The sequence below is a fragment of the Anguilla rostrata genome, chromosome 11 (genome assembly GCF_018555375.3).
Source record: "Anguilla rostrata isolate EN2019 chromosome 11, ASM1855537v3, whole genome shotgun sequence".
Classification (NCBI taxonomy): domain Eukaryota; kingdom Metazoa; phylum Chordata; class Actinopteri; order Anguilliformes; family Anguillidae; genus Anguilla; species Anguilla rostrata.
The window spans coordinates 28,996,407-29,019,767 of NC_057943.1; the positions used below are offsets into that span (position 1 = coordinate 28,996,407).

Below are 23,361 nucleotides of genomic sequence, written 5' to 3' on the forward strand. Positions count from 1 at the left end.
GGAAAAAAACTACAAATGAATTATTTGAATTATTATTATTATTATTATTATTATTATTATTATTATTATTCAGAAAAAATGTGACTGGATTTCACCCCCTCCTGGCATGATGCGTGTTGCGATTCCCAGGGAGGTACATATCTGATGCAAAGCATCCGCAAACACAGCAGCCAGTCTATCGTGACAGGGATGTGATTTTATCTGCTTGCTCGGGAAATACTGATTTTCTCAGCTTAAAAATCTCTAGTATTTTGCCTCAGTGTTGAAAACATTGTATTCTACTATCCGCTGCCAGAGTGAGAAAACTCTTGGGGCCAACTGTAGTGTGCTCAGCTGCTTAGAGTTCAAACCCCCAGACCACAAAACAGAATTCCAAATGGAATGGCTATTCCTCATTTTCAAAGATTTGGATGGCAATTCCAGTTTTGATGCAGCTCTGTGGTCAAACCTGAGGCATAAACTTCAGCTAAGCACACTGAAATTGACTCATTATGTCATGCAGATGACATGCCAACCTCCTCTGCCTCCGGTGGTGACATTTATCAGCATTTTTATTTATATATTTATTTTTAAAGGTGGGCCGTGTGACCCCAGCCAGCCACAGGTGATTGACAGAAGGGAAATGGAGCAGGGGGCCCTCTGTGAGCACCAATGAGCATTCTGAATACCCCCCCTCCCCCATCCCGCCTCCACCCGGGGAGGTCAGGCCGCACGCGGGCGCGAAAGGGGCATACTTTAGTCAAGGACGAGAGGCGAACTCCCTTGGCCTTCTCCTTCCCGGCATTCTCGTTGAGGTAATTGCCCACGGCGAGGAGGTACTCCAGCACGGAGACGAAGGCCCTGCAGCCGGACAGCTGATTGCACATCCTGATCTTCTGGTTAATCAGCTGAAACACAAACAGAGGAGGCGCAGAAGTGAGTCCTTCCTCCGCTCCCTTCTTCTCTTCTCCTCCCTCCTTCCCCTGCCGCCTTTCAAGAGGCCCACCGAGCAGGTCAGGGTGACACGACAAAGGGAATGGAAAGTAAAAAAAAAAAATATAAATAAAGGAGCTTTCTGAAGACCATTTTGGGGGCGAAAAAACTGCAGACAGACACATTACTCCGCTCTGGATTGACACTGGGAATATTTTTAGCCCAACAAGTAAGCGTGCATCTTTTCCCCTGACGGTTACAGCCTATGCTTATGGAGAAAAACAGAATATTAAAAAATGAGTATAATTTCTCGTCACTTGTTTATATCATTCTCATCCAGTGACATACAATGTTAATCACAATGCTGAATCACAGTCACATCCTGAAAAACTAGGATATGTGTAACAAACGGCGTACTTAAATCACACTGAAGGTGGGACCTAATGACAATCTTAAGGGAAATAAATTTTTTTTAAACCACCTAGGTGTTTATATAGTGTCAAAAAATGATCCATGAATTAGAGCACTCTCAAATATCAGGAAGATGATGAAACCCCTTCCAGCTCTCTCTCCATTGCCTTCCTCTCTCTTTCTGTCTCTCTCTCTCTCTACAGTATATTCTCTCTGAACCTCCCAAAGGCATCGCTCTGCGGGCTGGGAGTGAACAGTATTAAGGTTTAATATCGTTACGTTTTTACAACGGCAGCTGAGGAGAAGCACGGCCTGGCAGAGTCTCCACGTTGGATGAAACATTAATGCCGCAAAACATCTCATCTGAACCTTCAGCCCGTTCCTGACAGAAAAACAACATTATCCCTGGCCAAAATGATTTCACTATGCAGTGCTTAATGAAATGTAGCCACACTTGGTGTTTTATTTAGACACTGCATTCATCACAATGCTGATAATCGCATCGCTCTTTTGGGTTCTTCCTGGCAGTTTGAAACGTAGCCGCTAACGCGCGAGTCGAGAGAGCGAGCGAGCTCACCCGAGCCGTTCGGCCTCTCCGTTAACTCTCGCTCATCCGGAGAGGGCGGGGCGGGTTCACGCCGGCGGGAGGATGCGGCCCGGCGGTTAAAAAACGGCGGGTCTTCCAGCGAGCGCCGAGCGAGGTCTCGCCCTCCCCGGCCCCTCCAGCTTTGAGAAGCAGCCGGCGCGCGGCGCGAGCTGGTTTTCTCCCGCCTGGCTGACAGTGATGCATGGACTTCCTCGCCCCCCCCCCCCGCCCCCGGGGGAACGGCTCAGAGCGAGGCATCTGGCCGCTCTCTGCTATTGTGTAAGGTCAGGCAATATACCTGTCCATATGTTCGGGTTTGTCTGGAAACCTCGGGGCTCGTGCTTTCGAGCGCACGACCCCGCCATCTGCTTCGGCGCCGGGCGAGGCGGAAGCCGGGTATGCAAATCAGCGTTCCTGGAAGCGGCCTCGCCGGCGGTAAACGAGAGGCGGGGAGGGGGGGGGGGGTCACCGGGGTCCGAGGAGAGCGGCCGGAATGCAGACGTTTCATGTTCGGCGTAAAATAACAAAAAACGCTTACTTCGCCGCGCCCCTCCCTTCCCCCGTCTTACGGTGGAGCCACACATCCTCCGATGAAATGCTAATTTGTAACCTTCATTTTCTATGGGAAAGCCGATTATTCGTTTCCGCAGGGTATGCTGGGATAGCAGGTGGCGCTAGGCAAGCTATCGAAGTGACCGGAAGGATGGGGAGAATGGCGTGATAACCAATTGGTCGCTTGTGGGCGCAATAAAATGTAAAATAAATGGGGGACAGTCTACGCGTCGGATCTTTAGTCTGACTGCTTGTCACGCCATGTTCCCTGTCCTTCCGGTTGCTTCGCCGGCTACGCTTGTGTCGCCAGCTATCCAAATAAGCCTTACGGGCCAATCAGCTCTCACTTTGCTTCTCATCAGACGATGTGCGGCTTTGATGCTAAAAACACACTGACTCCGGTGAAACCGCCTGGCGTTGCTCCCACGTCCCATAATCGGCCGCTTGTAGGCATGCTGTCTATTTTTGGACAGACAGCGTTTAATAACCGTTGGTCGGGTTTAATGTTATCATTGTCCAATTTGAATAAAATAAAAAAATTATGAAAATTTAAGATTGCATTTTGTATTTGGGTTGGACTATTGAACATAGCCCCTGCTATATTGGTACAGCCCTATTTTTGTGATGCCAGTAAGTTGCAAGCTGTGAGATTGGGGAAAGGGGTCTGAATTAGCTTTATTAATAAAAGTAGGAGTAGGTTCAAGTGTGCCCTTGGATGCCGATTTATAAATTACATCACCATAAACTAGAATTGAATAGTCAGTTGGACTATTTGGCAAATGAAGTGAAGGATGACCAATTGCGAAATAGAAAACTGAGTCTGGATTTTATTTTTGCCAGCAAATTAGAAATGTGGAGCATGAAGGCTAAGGTGTTATCAAGCCAAATACCCGAGTATTTATAGCATGTGACCGTCTTGAGATATGTTCCACTGAGTATAGAAATTGCGCCAAGAGGGTTGAAAGAACTTTTCCTAAACCAATGACCTTGGTCTTTGATGTATTCAACACAGGGTGAAGTGTTGAGAAAGCTTGTTAAAACTGTCCTGTAGGGTGTGAAGTACAGATTGTGACGAGATCACTTGCCATCGCTCTTGCCTCTACAATCGCTTGTTGGCCTCATAAAATATTTTAATGGGGGACAGTTCACACATCAGATTTTTAATATGATTGGTTATCACGCCATGTTCCCTGACCTTACAGTTTCCCATCCGCAAGGCATGTTGGCATAGCTGGTGACTCGAGGCAAGCCGGTATTTTAATTATTCTTTCCTCGTCCATGAAGGTTTAATTCTAAATACCAGTCAACATCTTTCAACATAATCTTTGTTTGTGCAAACCTAATAGCTAGCCTAACACCTAGGCTAGCAGCAATAACTGCAACCAAAAGCTTCATATAATTTGATATCAGTCTTTCACGTAACATTCCTTCAATAATGGCAAGTCGTCCAGGTCCAGAGGCACCAAAGCACCCCCACACCATCCCACTACCACCACCACCACCACCACGTTTGCCTGTTGGTATGATGGTCTTTCTGTGCTGCATTCAAATGCTGGATTTGCTTCACGCCAGACATACTGGGACTGGTTTTGTCCAAAAGTTCCACTTTTGACTCATCTGTCTTTAGAACATTATATGTTTGGGGGTCATCCAGGTGCTTTTTTGCAAATGTAAGAACAGCATTAAAGTTCCTCTCGGTTAGCAGTGGGTTCTGCCTTGCTACTCTCCCATAAATCCCATTTTTGACCAGTCTCTGACCATAGCTGAGGCTAGAGAGGCCTGCAGATCTTTGGATGCTCTTTTAGGATCTTTTGTCACTGCACCCTTCGGAAAAGTTTGGCGGGCCAACACTTTTCCAATTTTGTTCTATTTGGAGATAATGGCTTGTATAGTGGTTTAGAAATGCCTTTGTAACCTTTCCAACTTTTTTCTCATCTTGTCTGGAATTTCCTTTGATCGTGGCATAGAGTACTTGTAAAAAATTTGATCTGATAGTAAGTTTCAATATGAGTGAGGCTGAGATTCAACAGGGCTGGCTGCAATCAAGCCTGGCTGTGTTCAATAAGCTGAATCTAATTATCAATTAAATTTGGTGAATTGGTTGATTGAGTAACTAAGGGGGCAATTTTATACATGGGTGATATGGGTGTTTGATAACTTGAAATCTGAAAAAAGTCAGTGTGACGAATATGCAATAATAGAGGATGTCAGGAAGTGGGCTAATACTTTTTCACGGCACTGTGACTGCTACAATAAATGTGTTTATCCCAGCAGCAGTGCTGACTTCGATAATCTCTGAGTGTGTGCTATACTGCCATTGGGCATGACGGCACTGTTTGAAAATGGATATTATTGGTAATGCCACCTACCACTAATGTTTGACAAGATACCGATGCAGTTGTATTGTTTTGAGTTTCGATAACATAACGCATAGGGAAACAAGCACGTTTAAGCTCAGAAATCGCTGTGCAAGGATGCCACAGGCCATGTTGCTCAATTACAACGTTCTTTATTTTTGGGCTCAATTAGACCTGCCCCCCCCCCCCAACAGAGATGTCTGGTTGCACGCCTGATTTCCATCATAGAGATGTTAAAATATTAATTATGCACTTACAAAGAGATCCACGATCAACCAGAGAGGGATATCATAGCGTGTAAGGATAATGTGTTTGATCGTTCTAAATGTGCTGATTTAATTACCGCCCTCATCTTCATGCTGTACTAAAGCACACGTACAAATGCTTATGACCCATGGGCACCTTATTGCATGTGAGCATATGCACAAACAGGTGCACGTGCTCACAAAAATTTCATTTACTTTAACCACAGAGTGTCTTGGTAAATCCCTTCTTTCCATTTTCAGAATGGGTAAACTGACAAACTTCAAATGCTTTAATCCTTTTTCCCTTCACCCATATTTTTGTTACACAGAGACAAAGGCACACTTGTTTAGCCTGTTCATTGTTTCACCTTTTCCGACCCGTGGAGCCGTGTCCAACAGCAAGCAGAACACAATGTACTGAAATTATTCAGACTCCGAACACGGTCTCCACAAAGAACAGATGCGCTTTCCCCACAGAAATCACAAATAAACAAATTCCACGCACTTGATTTTCTTTTTTTTCCCCATTTTGGCACCAAGCAAATTAATATGCTTGTTAGCGCCACTGCTTTAAATAATTTTTCCACGAGGGAGGATGTTTTAGCATTTTAAAGGGGACACGCAGAATTGTAAAGCTTTTTAGAACGCATGAGTCATGACTGGTTGTTTCAGATGAAAAGGTGAGCTAATGTGCAACTTATGCTCACCGCCAGAGAGGCCACAGTTGCCCAATTATTTTCTTGCCGGTTACCATGGGGAGAAGAGTCCCATGAGATTACCCATGGTTCACCGAGGCAAAATAGTGCATTAACTCCCCAGGCCTCAACATTCTGGGAAAGAATGACATCATATTGACTTTCAGCCTCGCTGAGAGAAGTCACCCGATGCAGAGGAAAGACGACAGCCTTCCATGGATTTGTCAGAGGAAAAAGTCAAAGTCAACGTCAACCTCCCTACACGTGCACCGGGACGACTAATACCCAGAGGCGGATAGTCCAGGGGTCAGAAAGAAAAAGTCCTGCCGTGTGTTTCTTCCACCCAGGAACTCAGCCAGCTAATTTCACTAATTAGTTCTACCTTCTGGCTGAAAAATTGTGCTAGTTAGCAAATCCAGGTGATTGGGGAAAAAAAAAAAAAACTACAAGGGACGACTTTTACTTTCTGAACCTGTATTTTCCAACTCGGCTAACGCCACTCCACTGTCTCTTTTCATGTCACCAAGCGCCAGTGCAGCAGTGATGGTTTCAGTGGATATATGAACTGAGGCAGCACGGACAGGCGAGACGACTCCCCTGGGGAGCGCCTGGCCACAAAATGGTGCGCGGACGGCATCGATTAAATCCAGTTTTCGAAAAGAACAAGTCAAGCACGTTAAGAAGGGCCTCTGGGTCATGGTGTTTTACTGCATCTGAAAGCTACATCTCTCTTGTGATTTGCGCCAGCCCGTTATGTTGTATATACACACTTTACAGGTGTATAGTAGTAATATTTATGTGCATGATCTTAGCACACATGGAAAGGCCTGTCAGTGATGTTACACCATGCTTTTTTCCTTTTTCTATTTTAATGACACTTCTTTTAAATGGACATTTTAGTCAATTTGGACTATCATAGCAATTCATTTTGTGACGACTTTTTTTATATGGCTTGCTGGTTGATACTTCACGTGAGGCTCGCCAGATGCGGTTTGTGTATTTTTGTATTATTTTCATCACATGTAGAACTGTAGGCACATCTTTAGCAGCCTGACATCATCACGTCAGGTAAGCCACAGACCTGTTCACATCAGAGCAGTCAAATGAACTGCCGGTTGAAAGTCAAAACACAAATCTTTGTGTGGTAAATCGGCTCTTTCCGGGAGCAGTGATCATTTTATGCACCCTCCCATTTTTCATGCCTCACCTCTGCCCTGCACCTATGTTATTTATTTTAATGTAGTTTCTTCCTATTTGCATCTGAACGCTAACAGGCTTTCCTGTGCTGCCAAATTAAAAGTTCATATGTTTCTTAGAGATGGACTGTGAACCAGAAATAAACAAAAGGTTTTTGATGTTACTTCGATGGAAAGGTCATATGTAAATACCAATTTCCCTACAGAGTAAAAAATAGTTTTGGGGGCTGGTGGGTGGCTCATCCTGTTAAGGCACTGCTCAGGCATGCGGACGGGCCCCACAGCCTGATACCGAATAGCAGGGCTTTGCGTGACAGGCGTCGTTTCCCAGGGAGGGAGGGCATTGGTCGGCCAGGGCGACCACATCTAATCGCTCACCGCCGTCTCCATGTGGTCGAGCGAGCACCCGCAGCCTGCTAGCTCAAGCTGCGCGTTCCCTCCCTGTGTGGGCCGGGATACAAAAACGAAGCGGAGGCTTGTCTCGCGCTCTCCTGAATTGATAGCGGAGCCAATACAAAAAGGAGGAGGTAAACAAAATTGGCCGTTCCAGACTGGGAGAAAAAGGGGAAAGGCATTAAAAAGTTTTGAACAGAGAGTCTTCTAAAAGCAGCCGAACCAGGAGAGCAGTCAAAAATGACACTCTCCAAGGAGGCAGGATATCGGTAACAACGCGCGAATAAAGCGCAGTGACTTCAATCACGGCCTAATTAGAAGCATTCTCGGTGACTAGCATACAAATGCTTTATGTCTTTTATATGCGATGTGTCCTTCAGACGGCCAGGGAGTTCCCAAGCACTATCACACAGGTATTAGAACTGCTGAGGTAAATAGTCTTCAAGAAGAAAGCCCTCCCAAATTCACCAGAGAACTGTGCTGACACAAACTGTGGAGCGACTCCAAGTATTAGCGCCGGCAGTGCCGCTCCGCTAACAACTTAGCTGCCCAACATCGACGCGGCGACGCAGGCAGCGACAGACTGTTAGGACTTCAATTTTTCAAGCGGTGAAATGAAATAATGTGCAATCCTCACTTTCCTTCTGTCCACTTTTCCCTGTTGAGAGCGCTGCCGTCTGTAGGGCTTATGTCTCGCATGAGTCTCTCTGTCATTTGCTTCTTTATGTCCGGGAAAATACACTGTGACTCTGAACTGTGAACTGTGATTTGATTTCTGTCTGGGCCTGAGCTTAATCCTAAATGAACTTGAGGTTATTATTTTGAGGTTTATAAATATATAACTGTAACAATATATAACGGTACATATATATTTATAAATTTACAACCATATTTGGTGATCCGTGTAGGAATTACAGCCTTTTTTCTATACATTTTCCCCATTTGGCCAACAGTAATTGGACAAAATAGCATAATATTAAATAAAGTTAGTGCTTGCAAATACTTTCAAATGCAAATAGGATTCAATGACTACCTGAAGTCTGTAACCCATGGACATCACCAGCCTTTCGGGTATCTTTCCTGGTGATGCCCTGCCGGGCTGGCACTGCAGCCATCTTCAGTTCCTTTTTCTTTCAGGAGCTTTCTGCCTTCAGTCTTGTCTTCAGCGAGTGAAATGTTAAAATTGATTCAGGCCAAGTGATTGACTCGGCCAGTCAAGAACAGTTTATTTTCTGGCCCTGAAAAACTCTTAAGTCAACTTCTCTCTTCTCTGCCCCATTTGATCCATTGGCTCCAGGTAATAACATCGGCAAAGGAAAGGCGGGGGGGGGGGGGGGGGGGGGAGCGTGGGCAACATCTCGGTCCTGGTCCAGCCAATTCTGACCGTACTCACCGGCTGCAGGTCCTCCATGCTGACGGGCAGCTCCCTCAGGCTCAGCAGCAGGTCCAGGCGGGCACCCAGGTAGGGGATGTTGCACATCTGCAGGGGATCAGGAGCAGAAGAACCCAGGGTTAAATACCCCGGAGTGTAGGTAAAATAGTGCCAGTCCCAGGGGAGGCTGTCGTTAGCATGTACGCTTTCAAGGGGAACTGCACCCTAAAACCACACCCCTGAAGAATTATTGATCTGTTGCATTTCTAATGTGACACATGTAGCACCCCCCCCCCAAACAATGATGTCAACACCTTCCTATCCCTCCCCAAACGTAGAGAACAGATTCAGAAAATTTAGTGGAGGCAGCAGTCCAGATAAAGCCCAGCCAAGATTACAATTGATTTATCAAATTTATATAAGTTATGTCTTAAATATGGTGATTGTGACTTCAAAAGTAAAAAAAAAAAAACAATCACTTTGCGTCCCTTGTACAGTATTCTCCAGCTAAATGGCATCAAAGTTCACTTAAACGGTATATCCTCTTGAAGCGACATCGTCAGTTCAAACGGTCTTTCGCAGATACGGATGAATGATCTGACGTATGTGTGGCGACACAGGAAACGCGCTGTGAGACAGCGTGGGAGCCCCGACTCGCTGAGGTGCTCGCGGCGGCTGGGAACAGCGGCGGCTGCTGCGGGGGGGTCTGCTGCCGCCAGTCCTCACGTCGGCGCGGACGTCTGATGCGGAATATTCCAAGCGGTGGCAGAAGGACCTTCCCCACGGCAAAATCACCAGCCGCTTTCCACTGTGGACTGAAAGCCTCCCTCTTAGGGCTGTACTGCATTACATTTAGGCTTTTAACAGACGCTCTTATCCAGAGTGATGGACACAGCTTACGTTTTACATAAAATCTGGTGCTCTGTATTTACTGAAGCAAATCAGGTGTACCTTGCTCAAGGGTACAATTGGAAGTGTCCCCTGAAGGGGAATCGAACCTGTGACCTTTGAAGTTAGAATCACTAACCACTGCACTACACTGCCACCATACCGTAGTCTACACTTCAATGAAAGTGTTAAAGGAGAAAGCCTTTTCCCTCTCTTTCTTGCAGATGTTGGACCATCCATCTCTATAATGGCACCGGTTCTATTGCTGCTTTACTGACCTCTAGCTCAAGGGTGACAAACTGAATGCCAAGGGAGCCGCAGCGTCTGCAGGTTTTCGTGGTTTCCTTTCAATCAGTTGCCAATTAAGGCCTTGTGAACAAGGTGTGTGGATTCCTCAGCCAATCAATGACTTAAATGAAACACTTTGCCGAGAACACCCAAAAAACCAGCGGACACCAGGCTGTCCGGGCCTGGAGTTCCACACCTGTGTTCTAGCTGTAGCGCTGATTTTTCTAGCCTTGTTATAGTACGTACGCACACTAAGTCACTTCAGTTTCAAAGCCACTGCAGTGTGCATAAATCGTGTAGGTGTTGACGGGTGACAGACGCCCGTGATGCCCGTGGGTCAATGGCGGCACCACAGGACCGTGCACAGGGAAGGAGCCACAGGCCGGAGGTTCGAGCCCGGCGGCGCGATGCAGCGCGGGCCGGTGAACCTTCAAGACTGGGTCCCCCTGCAATAAATCACTCCGGGCCGTCCTTCGTCTCTTCGCGGTCTACCGCTTCCCACAATCCCCCGGGGCCTGGAGGTGACGGGCGAATTACACACATGGAGAAGCGTTTAGGGTTCCAGTTCTTTGTCGTCGTACCCCCACCCCACCCCGCCGTCACCCCGGAGACGAAGAGCGATGCAGGTCTTCTCGGTCACGGCGAAGAACCGTCCCGCTCGCTGCGTAATCTGAGGATTTTTCTGCTGCCCCCGTGTGTGAAAAACCCAGGGAAAAGTCTCGTCGAGAGCATCTGTCGCCACGTCTGTCCGACGCTACGTGAGGGCAACGCCCGTGGCGCTCGAAACCCAGAAGCGTCAGGCCTTCTGTTCACAAACAGGGACGGGTAAAACACGTGCACACATATTTCAACTACGAAAAAATAAACTACAACAACATACCTCCCAAATAAAGGTGTCTATAATCAAACGGGCGATGGTCATAGACTGCTTTGCAGGTGGCCAAGGTGTAAACCATACAGAAAAGAGGGAAGGACATTTAATACACATCGCAAGACTCACCTCCATCATGTACTGGTCGACCACATGGAGCTCTGAGACTTGTCCCTTATAGGATTTGTACATCTCTATGTCACCAGGTGTGGGTACATATCTGTGAGTGAAGCAAAAAAAAAAAACAGGCAGTTAGGCAAGAACATTATTTAAAGGGAAACTGCAGCTGAAAGCACTTGCTTAATATGCTGGCCTTCACCTTCAGAATAATTTATCCCTCTCATTTCTAACGTGTTCATGCAGTTGTATTCAAACACAGTCCTGTGGACCCTCTGTGTATGCTGGTTTTCACTCCAGCCACAATTGTAATCCCAGAATTTTAACAAGATGTAAATTCCCCTTAATTAGATGCTTTTCATGTTTAGAGGGATTATTTACCCTCTTAAGCCACATTATGTCAGAAATAACCATGCATGCTATTAACATAAAGGTCCCATGTTCATATGGTGCTATAATACAAACAACTGTATAAAAAGGGGTAACAAACATTTGAAACAGAGGAAAATCAATTGGCTCCTAATTAGGATGCTGAACACGTGTTTAAGTAAATCTTTTCTTTTTCCTTAAAGGTATTAACACAATTCAGTGGCTCATTATCATTTGCCCAGTCTTTGAATTCTTCATTATCTACAAATAGTGGCCAAGTGTCCACACTTTCACCAATTAGGAGAGTATTGATTCACCTCAGTCCTCAACTTGATCACTTAAATAATTGGCATCATGTGAACATTAGACTTCTTTTCTTCATGTCATGCATAGCTATTTCTGATATAACGTGGCTTAAGAGGGTAAATAATCCCTCTAAACATGAAAAGCAACTAATTAAGAAGAATTAAAAGCTTGTAACATACTGGGATTGCAACTGTGGTTGGAACAAAAACCACCATACATACAGGATCCCCAGGACTGAGTCTGAACACCATTGTGATAATGAAATAGTTTAACTCACAACAAAGCAAGCGTACAGAGCCCCACCCCAAACAACGACGTGACATAGGTTTAATCCCTGTCCTCTAGCCCACTGTAGAGAATGGATTCAGAAGATGTAGTGAAGGCTGCAGTTCAGATTAAACTAAAACAAAATTCCAAACCTTAGGTTTTCTTAAATTCTGTGATTTCGACTTCAGAAAAAATGGGAAAATGATTGATTTGTCACCATTACACAGCAAAGTCAAATTCAAATGACACCTTAATGGATGGAAATGATAAGAGGGGACGGAGTTATATACCAATGGCATCATCACTTGAAATCGAGATACAGAGAAAAAGAACAGGTTTGGCACACGAAATATAGGACATGCCAATATTCGCCAGGTAGGACAGGAAATTCCAAATTATAATTTTTGGGTTAAGTTCCCCTTTAACAGTGAACAACCCTTATTATTTGTAGATACTGAATTTCCTGAGGGAAAGTCTGCATCGGGCGAAGCTCTGTGCTCAAAGAATCTACATTTTCATGAACCACTCGCCCGCCATTTTCCTTCAGTTCAAAAAATGAATCCCATAAGAGCATAAACATCCTCCATTTGTTCAGCCTTTCCGTTGTTTTCCCATGGTCAAACACGAAACCGTGTCAAGTGAACACCATGAAGGGGGAGGAGGGGGAGGAGGGGATGGGGTTGGCGGTGGACAGCTTCATTAATGACTGTCTTGTTTGCCGGTTTTACCCACAGGCTCTTCCTAGTAAACTTAGAAAAGCATTTTTTTTCCTTCTTCTTCTTTTCTGAAGCAGCAGCTGGTGAAATGACCCGTGAGTGAGAGCAGCTCCCCATTTCCAAACAGCTGGTCATGCAACACTGGTTTCCACCGGACCAGGGAAAGAGGGGATTATTATAAGCCAAATAGTTCTGATGGGCCGAGTCAAGTTCCATCGAGCGAGCGGGGCCCGTGACGCCCGGCTGCGGCTCCTCTCGCACCGCGTCCGAACCCGGCCCCAGAGCGCAAACTCCAACAGGCCATCACTATTTCACGAGCCCTGGGACGTAGCGCCAGACTGGCTACAGCGGCGGTGCTTTAATATTTCACATGCCGCCAGCGGGCGCCCGCCGCTAGCGTCCGCCAGCTATTAGCGCTACCGCTGGCGGGTCACGAGATGGCCCGCGTTCGGAGCGCACGCTCGCCGTTCGCGGGCCGGGTGCGACGTCGCGGCAAGCATCCGAACAGGTAGGCCGGCGCAGACATCAAACGCTCGGCTAGCTGCAGAGATTCAGCCGGAGGGAAATGTTTTATTGGCTTTTAGCTTCGCGCCTCGCGAGGCTTGTGCAATAGTGTCCATCTCTCCAAAGAGCCCCTGATAAAAATTTCATCCCTAACACGCCCCGGTAAAAGCGTCTGCCATTGCTTCTTATTGCCGTTACATAAAGTCGGCCATTTTCTCCCCGTCTTTCCCCCATCTGAACTGGCGGTGACTCGCGAGTCTCGCGCTAACCTGTTGCTCGGCTTTTCCTTTCCCCCCTTCGCATTTCCCCTCAGTGTTCCTTTTGAAACGCCTTAGCTCGCGCACCGCCACGCTCCTCTTTACCGTAAAAGAGCGAATGTACAGGAGCGACCGGTCCGTAACCGAATTCTCGGCTGCTCGTTTTTCTCCGGCAGGCCTAAGGTGCGTGTTACACAGGACGTGAGGGAACGCGAGAGTCTGTTAATCCCCGCAGGCCTTACCTCCTGAGAGAGGTGATGTGCTCGTCGGTCAGGCCTCCGTCGTCCTCGCTAACGATGCACAGCCTGTCCTTCAGCTCTCCGGGCGCCACGGGGAAACTTTTGAGGAAGATATCTGGGAAGGAGAACAAAGGCGGGAACAGAGACGATGCACACCTGTCCCTGACAAGGACCCCCTGCCTGCAATGAAACGGCTCCTCTCCTCAAAATAAAATAAATAAATCTTAATAAATTGAAAAAAAGATGAATGATTTTGAAGGCATGAGTTCCGCCTCCTCCCCAGCGCAGGGCCTGAGGTTCCTGACCCGCGCGGCCTTCTGCGCGACACATCAGACGGGAGCCGGCGCGAGCCTCGCTTTCACCTCCGCACCAAAGCCGCGCGCTGAAGGTGAAAACCATGAATCCATGAATACATTACGGGAGACCCCTTTGAAAAAACGGGAACACTATCCTCCCGTTCGCGGTCGCGCCGTGGGGTATCGGGATCGTCGTATAAAACGAAACGGCCTCTTTTGTTCTCTCTTTCTTTTCTCCAGTGTGGCAAAGTTCACAGACGCTGACAAGGAGCCTCCGTGCCCCGCCTCCCCTCGTTAGCGAAGACCCCATTCATGTCGTGGAGCGGTGCTTCGCCTGGATTTTTCACATGTATTTTTTTGCATGTGTAGATAGCCTGTCGTGAAAATGAACCGCCGATTCCAACTCGTCTCAGTTGGAAAACTCACATCGTGCAACAACCAGGGAGTGTCTTTTGAGACAATGGCTGCAATCATGTCACGCCAGAACTGCCGCTTCACCCCGAAACACCTGAAAACTACGAGCGCACCCCCTTCGAACACCGGCTACGGGCGATAAACTCGTCTCTGTCAGGGTTGCTGGACCGCACAGATTCAAACTTCGTGACAGTTGGAAAAGTGACATTAAACACATCGGCGTGACAATCGGGGAACTCTCTCATTGGACTTCCGTCGGATTTAACAGCTGAAATGGCACGACTGGCCCTCATCCAGCAGCCTCCATCCTTGTGCGGGCTGCACAGAGCATCTTTTCTGGCACTGCGATGCCAAACATCTCCGTGCTTTAATACCGCCATCTGAATGAATGACTGCCCGCTGACATTTCATTCGGAGCCATTAGCAGTACCAGGAAACATATCGGGTAGCTCTCAATAAGCCATCGTAATTCCTGAATTTCAAAAACGGCAGGACCGGTGAAAGAACAAAGCTGCTTCCGAAGGGGTTGAGAAGTCGAGTGCCCCAGCCAAGTGCCACCAGACCACTTCAGAGGTGTACACCAGGGATAATTCACTTCCCTGCACTCACCGGGCTTCCACGTGACGCATCAATCTTAAAAAGAAGCCCCTCGGTTCCCCACTGCGCGCCCGCACTTCAAAAACCGACCGTCGGCGACATCTCTGAGAAAGATTAAGCTTAAGGTCACGTTGTTTGAGTGGGCCGGGAACGATGGCGTCTTAGAGGGGGGCGTCTTATCCGGGAACGCTTTGTGGGTGGCATGCAAACGATCGGCTTATCGAGGGCTCGAGCACTCGCATTTATATTCATCTGACGATACAGCGAGATAAAGGTGCAGGAGAGAGCTTAAATGGCAGCATCGCTATTCAGGCCTCAACCATCAGTTTCCTCCGGGCCGAACAAGGGAACGGCTCTATTGTCAGGGACTAACAGGTGTGTCTACAGACACAGGGGTTTTAAGGACTGGAAAACAGATTAGCTTTCTCCCGGGCTGGGATTACTCACTCCCTGTATAAGTGTCTACTACTATTGCAAGCATTAATACTAAATGTAAGTAGTGCACTGTTTAGAAATGATAAGCAATTGAACCAGGACTGGAGAATTTTGAGACGATCCCTATAAAGGCCTATCCAGAGGGGCTGTGAGTTTTTATACGACAAAATGTGTAAAATGTTACTCCATCCCTCGTACCCCCCTCTCCATGTTTCCCTATAACCAGCCCTTCCTTCTCTGATGGCTATATATATATATATATATATATATATATATATATATATATATACACACACAATACTGAGAACAGGCCAATGCCATTGATCAGATCAGTTGAGCTGATCATTGTACCCAGAGAGTGTCCAGCACTGTGTCAAGTCTGAACTTGACCACTGTGAGGGTCTCTGCTTCACCTACATGCCCGGATCCATGAATTAAGTCTTAAGTGCGGTATGTAAGTTTGGAGAAATGAGCTAGAGCGAGGTTTTGATAAAAACGTTCCATCCCCACCCTCAGATCTCCCTACAAAGCGCTGTCCGTCATTCGAGTAGCTAATGTACAGAGGGCAAGAGGGTTGAAAAGTAATGTAGGGAGAGTGAAGCACATCATGTCTCATTCACAGCTAGAAAATTAAAAACATATCGTCATCATAATGAGCATAAACAACAAACATAGCTATAGTTTTTATTTAGACTACAGCTATGGGTTACGACAGTCGATAAATGCAGACGCAGACATTTCTGCTTGTATGAGGTTCAGACGAAGTTGTCACGTGCAAAACATTGGTCAAATAAACATTGCTAAATGCATCTGGAACTGGAGCGTGCAATTTTTTTCTTCACTTGAAAGCATAGGTAGCTATAAACATTGCTAGCTAGCTACAGATAAGCTACAAGACAAAACCTTGAGTCTCATCTCTCACTTGGTACAATTCCTTTTGTTCGACGGTCTTTCTTTTTCTCTGTCATTCTTTTTTTGTTTTCTTGACAACTAGCTCGCTATTGCACCATCTCTGCAGTATCTGTGCTCTGACAGTGCTGTGATCGCGCAACATCATTGACAGGCAGAGAGCTGTCCTGATTGGTCAGCTTGCAGAGAGCTGTCCCAATTGATTGTTAAGATTCAGGTGCGGCGAAATTTAGTGGCTGATTTCACAGCTTGTCAGAGACCAGAGTTTTTTTTCATAGAGCTCATAATTTATTGATATCTGTTGGGATGTGAAGGAAATTTAACCAAATATGAGCAAAAGTTTTCTAAAAAAAAAAGACAGGCTGCACCTTTAATATCAGTGCTATATTTACCTTTGACTAATTCCACCTATTCCCTCGTAAGACTCACAAAAACTCAAAAACCTTGGTGACTCCAAATCATAGATAATATTAGCGTACTATTTCTGTCAGTGCTATGTACTTTGCATTTATCATCACTAAATCATCATCACTTAAAGCAAAGTTCCTCAGCTTTGCAGGGTAAACAAGTCCCTGTCCTCCCCCCAGTGGGAACCTACATTCGCTGGTGCTGTGTCCAGTTTAGTTCTGACAGCATACTCTGACAGCATGCATAAGAGTCCAATAGGGACCGTAGCTACCCTGCGAAAGTTAATTTAACACTGAGCGTTTTGCTGTGAGTTAATATGCTGGGCTGCAGTTATACCCGATTTGTCCATTCGCTCCCAGCGAGCCCAGGGCACAATGTCACAGGAAGGAGGAATGACCAAGCGCTTTTTCCCCCTCAGCAGTGAACGCGCTCTGGTTAATTGCCTCCATTCCTGTCTTCCAGAGATGAACAATGAGAAAATGGTGGGGGGAGGGGGGGGGGGCAAAAAAACAATGCACAGACAATGCAATCCAGTCCTCCAAGGCCACATCGCCCAGCCCTCGAGCAGCGTTTGCTGATGACGAGCGAAAGTCAGCTGCTTCCGCCGTAACAAGAAAGATCCCAGATTCTCTGTGGGAGCCGGCTCTCACCTGAGGACACTGCCTCGGTACACTGTAGCTGATTTCCCATAAAGTGCAAGGTTGCGACTGCTAAAATTACGAGACAATCCAGGAGCTATTTTCACTTTCCGGTCCTATGCATTGTGGGTGTTTATGAATCATTTTCAGGCTCACAGTGAAGCGGTTCTAACACCTGATATGAGTGTAAAAGAGGTGGAATGCACTCAGTCAGAGGTGATTTAAAGTTCACACAAAAATAACCAAATATTTTCACGAGACCTCGATTTGACAGAACCTGAATCCACGTTCGATCTCAGAAACAAAACAATATTTTTACCCAAGACCTCGATTTGACCTACAGAATCCACCTTGTTTTGGGCAGAAATGAGAGCACGACCACGTTTGTGGATTTTGCATATTCACGTCCGGTTTTACGGCTATCAGTAGAAAAGCGATGTATGTAAACACCCAAAAGGCAATGAATTTGGGTTATGGATGGCTCAAGCACAACAAAAGACACAATACAATGGCACAAGCTGGAGAATTATTGATAGTGGTAATGGAGCATTTGTGACGATGTCATCGGCAGGATTACAAGAATATCAGAAGAAGAAAAAACACACAAAAACCCCAATATTGGGGCTTTAGTGTGGGCGTGTGAAGCTGTTTGTGAATTCTGTCTGTTTACATGAGGTCAGAAGGAACAGAAGTAAATGTTCTTCAGGGCTGACAGTCTGTGGTCACTTTTTTTTTTTCTGTACAAGAAACCCTGAAAAGTGCCAGACTCCCAGTGCTGTATAGGTATAGGGCATGCACCGCCAAAGGTAACTTGGCGGACGGCATACCTGCCATCCCAATTACATCTGCTGCACGTCAACAACACCCTTTAGCAGTGACACATTCACAATATACCACTGCCTGTCGTGAGTTATTGCTTAATGAACAAACACCCTTGGAACTGCCGTACTGTGTGGACGAGTGAAGTTGCTTGTGAATTCTGTCTGTTTACATGAGGACAGAAGGTACTTTTCTTAGGGGCGGAGAGTCTGTGGTCATTGTGGTTATTTATGTAAAAAAAAAAACCCTGAAAAGTGCCGAACTCTCATTGCGTAGGTATGTGGGCATGCCTCGCCAAATCATAACAGGCGAACGGGACTAAGCGCTGAAGGGCAATTTCTTTTCAGTAAGGCCACGACTGGCATTCCTGTGGGCAAATAAAGCTGGAGAATAGTCTTCCTGACTACATGCGTTGTCTGTGGAGTGCATTCCATTGCGTGAATACTTCTGCTGTGTGACTTCTCTCTCTCTCTCTCTCTCTCTCTCTCTCTCTCTCTCTCTCTCTTGCTCACAGCAGAGAGCTGAAATGCCTGGGGTTGGCTACGGGCACTTGAGTCTCCGAGTGAGGTGTCTCGAACTCCTCAGAGACCCACCCAACCGGGTGAAGCTACTAAGTATTCCACATTCACCCTCGCAGGTGAAGAGGGTAACCCCGGGTGAGATCAATCACGACACAGGCGCTTATGACCTCACTCCATTCCATTTCTCGGAAAGCCACAGTTAAGAATTTTTAAACACTGTTGTGCGCTACTCTGAGCAAATGATTGTCTGTTGGTCGGATCAGAAGGGGTTAATGTCAGATAATAAATGGTTTCAAAAATTTGTGCCCGATTTTATCGCTCACGTTCTTCTTGCAAAATACAACGCCGGGAATATAGCCTACTATTCATTTGCAGCCTTTGTTGCTGATACCACCTGCCACCTTAATGATGCATTAGGCCTTAGCAACGTTTGTGGAACTCTGTGGGCCCACGAACCTGTTTTTCGTGCATATTAACTGAAGCCAAGAATGACACACGTCCCCTAAAATCCTACAAATTGCCATTTGGTTTTTTAGAAAAAAAACGGTTGCGCTTTGAAAGAATAATTGCGAACGTGTTCGTCTGGCCCATCGCTGCTCTTGGTGACAAAGCGCTCCCCGTGTCTGAAGCAAGCACACCCACCGGTGCAATAACCCCGGCCGTTACTGGGAGCGGAGACGGGTTTCTATTTTTAAAAATGCCACGGGATTCACCGAGAATCAGTATGTTTACATACCGCATTCACGAGCGTTTAACTGGTTGACAATTCCAAGAAAACAGAGACGTTGGCAAGCGCAGACACAATTTTAGTGAAACGCAAGAGTATTTTCCCTGTTGAGTTAGCTACGCAGCGCAGAGTCAGGCTGGAAATCAGCCCAGCCGAGATCATTTACAGCCTGGGTGAGACTCGAGCTCCGAGCTTTCATCTGCACCGCCTCTCATTTGCGCGTGAGCTAATTTATGCCTGTAACACATAATGCGAAACGCAGCTATATTTACATATGAAAGAGACGTGCATTTCTTGCTTATTACAAATTAAACGCTGATCGGGGTATTACGTTCACCGTAGATATTCCTGTAATAACTGTGTCAGCATGCTGAAATGAAGCGGGGTCATTCGAAGAACCACGGTATTAGCACTTTTGACATTCGGTTGATTTAACAAGGGACAAAAAATTCTGCCTGGCTCACCTGCATTCTGCTTGGATATAACTACTAAAACAGTCTAGCCATTGGAACTCGTAAATGCATCTAAAGGTATGCTATTGAAGTTAATTCAGATCATGCAGCACACAACATTTTGCAGCACTGTCGCTGACTCATCTGTGTACTGTAGTCAACTCGTTTTCGTCTGATAGTGACAGATGAAAATCGCTGCAAAGCCTCACATCTGCACGAAACTAAGAAGAGTCCTGCATACACAGAGAAGTTTTATCCATTTCTCTATATTGAGACAGGGGTAGAAAGTGCTCGTACCCTTGGTTACCAGCCTAAGGTCATTTTACCTTAGACATAGTTGATGGGCTTGTTATCTCTTACTTGATGAATATTTTATATGGATTGTTTCTAAGTGGCAACGTATCTCAAGCATCCTATTGATCTGGCTCCATCTAGTGGCGGTACAGTCACTCCGGCGCACAGAAGATTAAATTTTCTTGTGGGGACTTATCTATGACTATCTACCTTGTCTGTTTATTTCATTCTACGTACCTATGACCTTAAAAAATTACTCTTAAAAAAAGTCTCTCTGAGGAAATGTATAATCAATATATAATATGAAGTCAATAGGTTTCTGAAAGATGTGGAAAAACATGCTGAAAATGTCTCACAGCATTAAATCAAAAGAATAATAAATGCATTCAACAACTCCTATGAATTGCTCTGCTTCAAAGTCTGCATTTTGATTTTTTTAAGGAGTGAACAGACATCTTTCTCTTTTCAGAGTCTAAATGAAAAGAAACCAAACAGATAACATCATTTATAGCAGAGTGAGGGCTGCAAATACCTACAGCTTTGTTTCTTTTCTTTATAAAGCCCCTCTTGGCTTTAGCCTGGGGCTAAAGCTAATGAAATGCGGCTCTTTCTGGAGCCCGTTGTCCCTCTGGGCCCCTCTCTTCAAAACCAAATTTCAGTCAGTCTTATCGCCCGACCTGCGGAGAACCCGGTCTGCTGCCCAGACTCCTGACATCACAGTGTGCTGTCTGAGTCAATAAGCTGAGTGCCTTGCCAGCCAAAAATGTAGTTACCAATCATAGTCCCGGTCTATGAATCACGTGTCATGTGTAATGATTTAGTCTCGGTATAAATGAACGCGAAGTCTCCTGGAAGCTGGCCACATCCCTTAAGGAAACTGAATGTTTGTTGAATATATATGACAAAATATATTGAAATGTAGTATAAATGCAGCATATATATATTATCCATCCACTCATCCATTATCTATACCCGCTTATCTTGGGCAGGGTCACGGGGGTGCTGGAGCCCATCCCAGGGTGCATTGGGCGGGAGGCAGGAATACAGCCTGGACAGGTCACCAGTCTATTGCAGAGAACACACACCATTCACTTACACACTCATACATATTGGCAATTTAGAGTCTCCAATTAGCCTACCTGCATGTCTTTGGACTGTGGGAGGAAACCGGAGTATCCAGGGGAAACCTATGCGGACACGAGGAGAACATGCAAACTCCACACAGAAAGGCCCAGGCCAGGAACTTCCACTGCACTACCGTGCTGCTCTATACATATAGTTACCTATACACAGAGAGCTCCATAATGTTTGGGACAAAGACGTACATATATTTTTTTTATTTGGTTCTGTACTCCACAATTTAAGACTTGCACTCAAACAAGTCACGTGTGGTTAACGTGCAACATGTCTAAGAAGAAAGAGAGCACGGGTGACCTCAGAAATCACTAAGAGCCTGGTAGGCCAAGGAAGACCTCTACAATCGTAGAAGAAGCAACACCATAATCAAGAAAAACCCGTAAACACCTGTCTGACAGATCAGAAACACTGTTCAGGAGGCAAGCGTGGATGTGTCTGTTCAGAAGACTTCACAAACAGAATTACAGAGGCTACACTGCAACATACAAACCACTAGTTAGCTGAAAAAACAGGGTGGCCAGGTTACAGTTTACTAAGAAGTACCTAAAGGAGCCTGCAGAGTTATGGGAAAAGGTCTTGTGGATGGAGGAGACCCAAGATTCACTCGTGTCAGAGTGATGCAAGAGCAAAGTGCGGACACAAAAAGGAACTGCCCAAGAGCCAAAACACCCCCGTCCATTTGTGAAACATGGTGGTGGGGATGTTGTGTGTTGGGAATGTATGGCTGCCAGGTACTGGCTCACTTGTCTTCATTGATGATGTAACTGCTGAGAGCAGCAGAATGAATTCTGAAGTGCATTTTATCTGCTCAAGTTCAAGCAAATGCCTCCAAACCCATTGGATGGCACGTCATCCTACAGTAAGACAACGATCCCAAACATAATGCTAAAGCAACAAAGGAGTTTTTCAAAGCCAAAAACTGGGAAATTCTTGACAGGCCAGCTCATTCACCCGAGCTAAATCCAACTGAAGATGCGTTTCATATGCTGAAGAGAAAATCAGCCACCAGAAAAAGCAGGAGCTGAAGATGGCTGCAGTACAGGCCTGGCAGAGCATCACCAGAGATGATACTCAGCACCCGCTGATGTCTTTATTTTGGGAAGTGTGGCAATATCTTGGTAATATATTTTATTCTTTATATTTTGAGTATATTCCGAGGCACTAGCCAAACCCTGAGTCTGCTGGAGGAGCTTTGTAGTTGGCCTACGCCCGATTGGGATAAAGCACACTTAAACAGAGCTAAAGTGATGATGATTATTATGGCAGGCTATAAGTGCTTACTCACTGGCATTGTTTTAAATGCAGCGCTCGCAAGAAATTCTGGAAACACTTTCCTGGAGTTGAATGAAAAGTAGATAAAGGGCGAGCCGGACCCGCGTCCTCACAGGCTCCCTGAGAGAGAGAGGCCGCAGCGTCTACTCACTGAAGTTGTGGGCAATCTTGTCGTTCAGCATGATGTGGACGTTATTGGTGGACTCCAGCCCCCCGGGACATCCCATTTCCTGGACGGCGAACTGCTCGTACAGTCGCAGCGTATCGAGTCGGACCTTTGAGCCGCACCGCGCCCAGACCGACTTCCCCATCTGCCGAGAGGGCACAGGAAGTCATTGTCAGACGGCCAGTCAACATTTTAGAGCACAGCACAATGTCCTCCTGTCCACAAATAATCAAACACTGCCTATTATGGAGAGGCAGGCATGCTATCATTTATTAGCAAAATTTTCTCTGGGAATAACTTTCCTTTATAAAATAAACAGTTAGCCTACATGCTAAGCAACCATTCCAATATAACCACAATGAGGTTTGTTCTTCATTTTGAAAACCCTTAACCTGCAAAACGGCGGTGTAGCGTAATAGGGAAGTGACCTAATGGTCGCAGGTTCGATTCCCTGGTAGGACACCTGTTGAACCACAAAGCAAGGTACATAACCTGCATTGCTTCAGTACACATCCAGCTGTATAAATGGATGCAATGTAAATGCTATGTAAAAATGTTGTAAGTCACTCTAGATAAGTCTGCTAAATGCCTGGTCTGTTTTTTTAACCTCTTGCACATTTATCACTTAGGCTGGTACACTTGCAGAAGAAGCCAGAAAATTCACAACTCATGCTTAACACGGTTAAGCACAGAGTATGGTGAATTTGACTCTGTATGTGAATTGTGAATTAAATC

At 46.0% G+C, this 23,361-nt stretch overlaps 1 protein-coding gene across 1 annotated transcript in view; it reads right to left on the minus strand.

Moving 5' to 3' along the window:
* LOC135234530 (formin-F) overlaps positions 1-23,361 on the minus strand; it is a 29,761-nt gene that overhangs the window by 5,800 nt on the left and 600 nt on the right. The window contains exons 2-6 of the mRNA XM_064299227.1: positions 22,612-22,771; positions 13,545-13,656; positions 10,896-10,986; positions 8,741-8,827; positions 735-887 (exon numbers count right to left, since the gene is read on the minus strand). Coding sequence (XP_064155297.1) covers positions 735-887; positions 8,741-8,827; positions 10,896-10,986; positions 13,545-13,656; positions 22,612-22,771 — 603 coding nt within the window. The remainder of the gene's footprint in view (positions 1-734; positions 888-8,740; positions 8,828-10,895; positions 10,987-13,544; positions 13,657-22,611; positions 22,772-23,361) is intronic.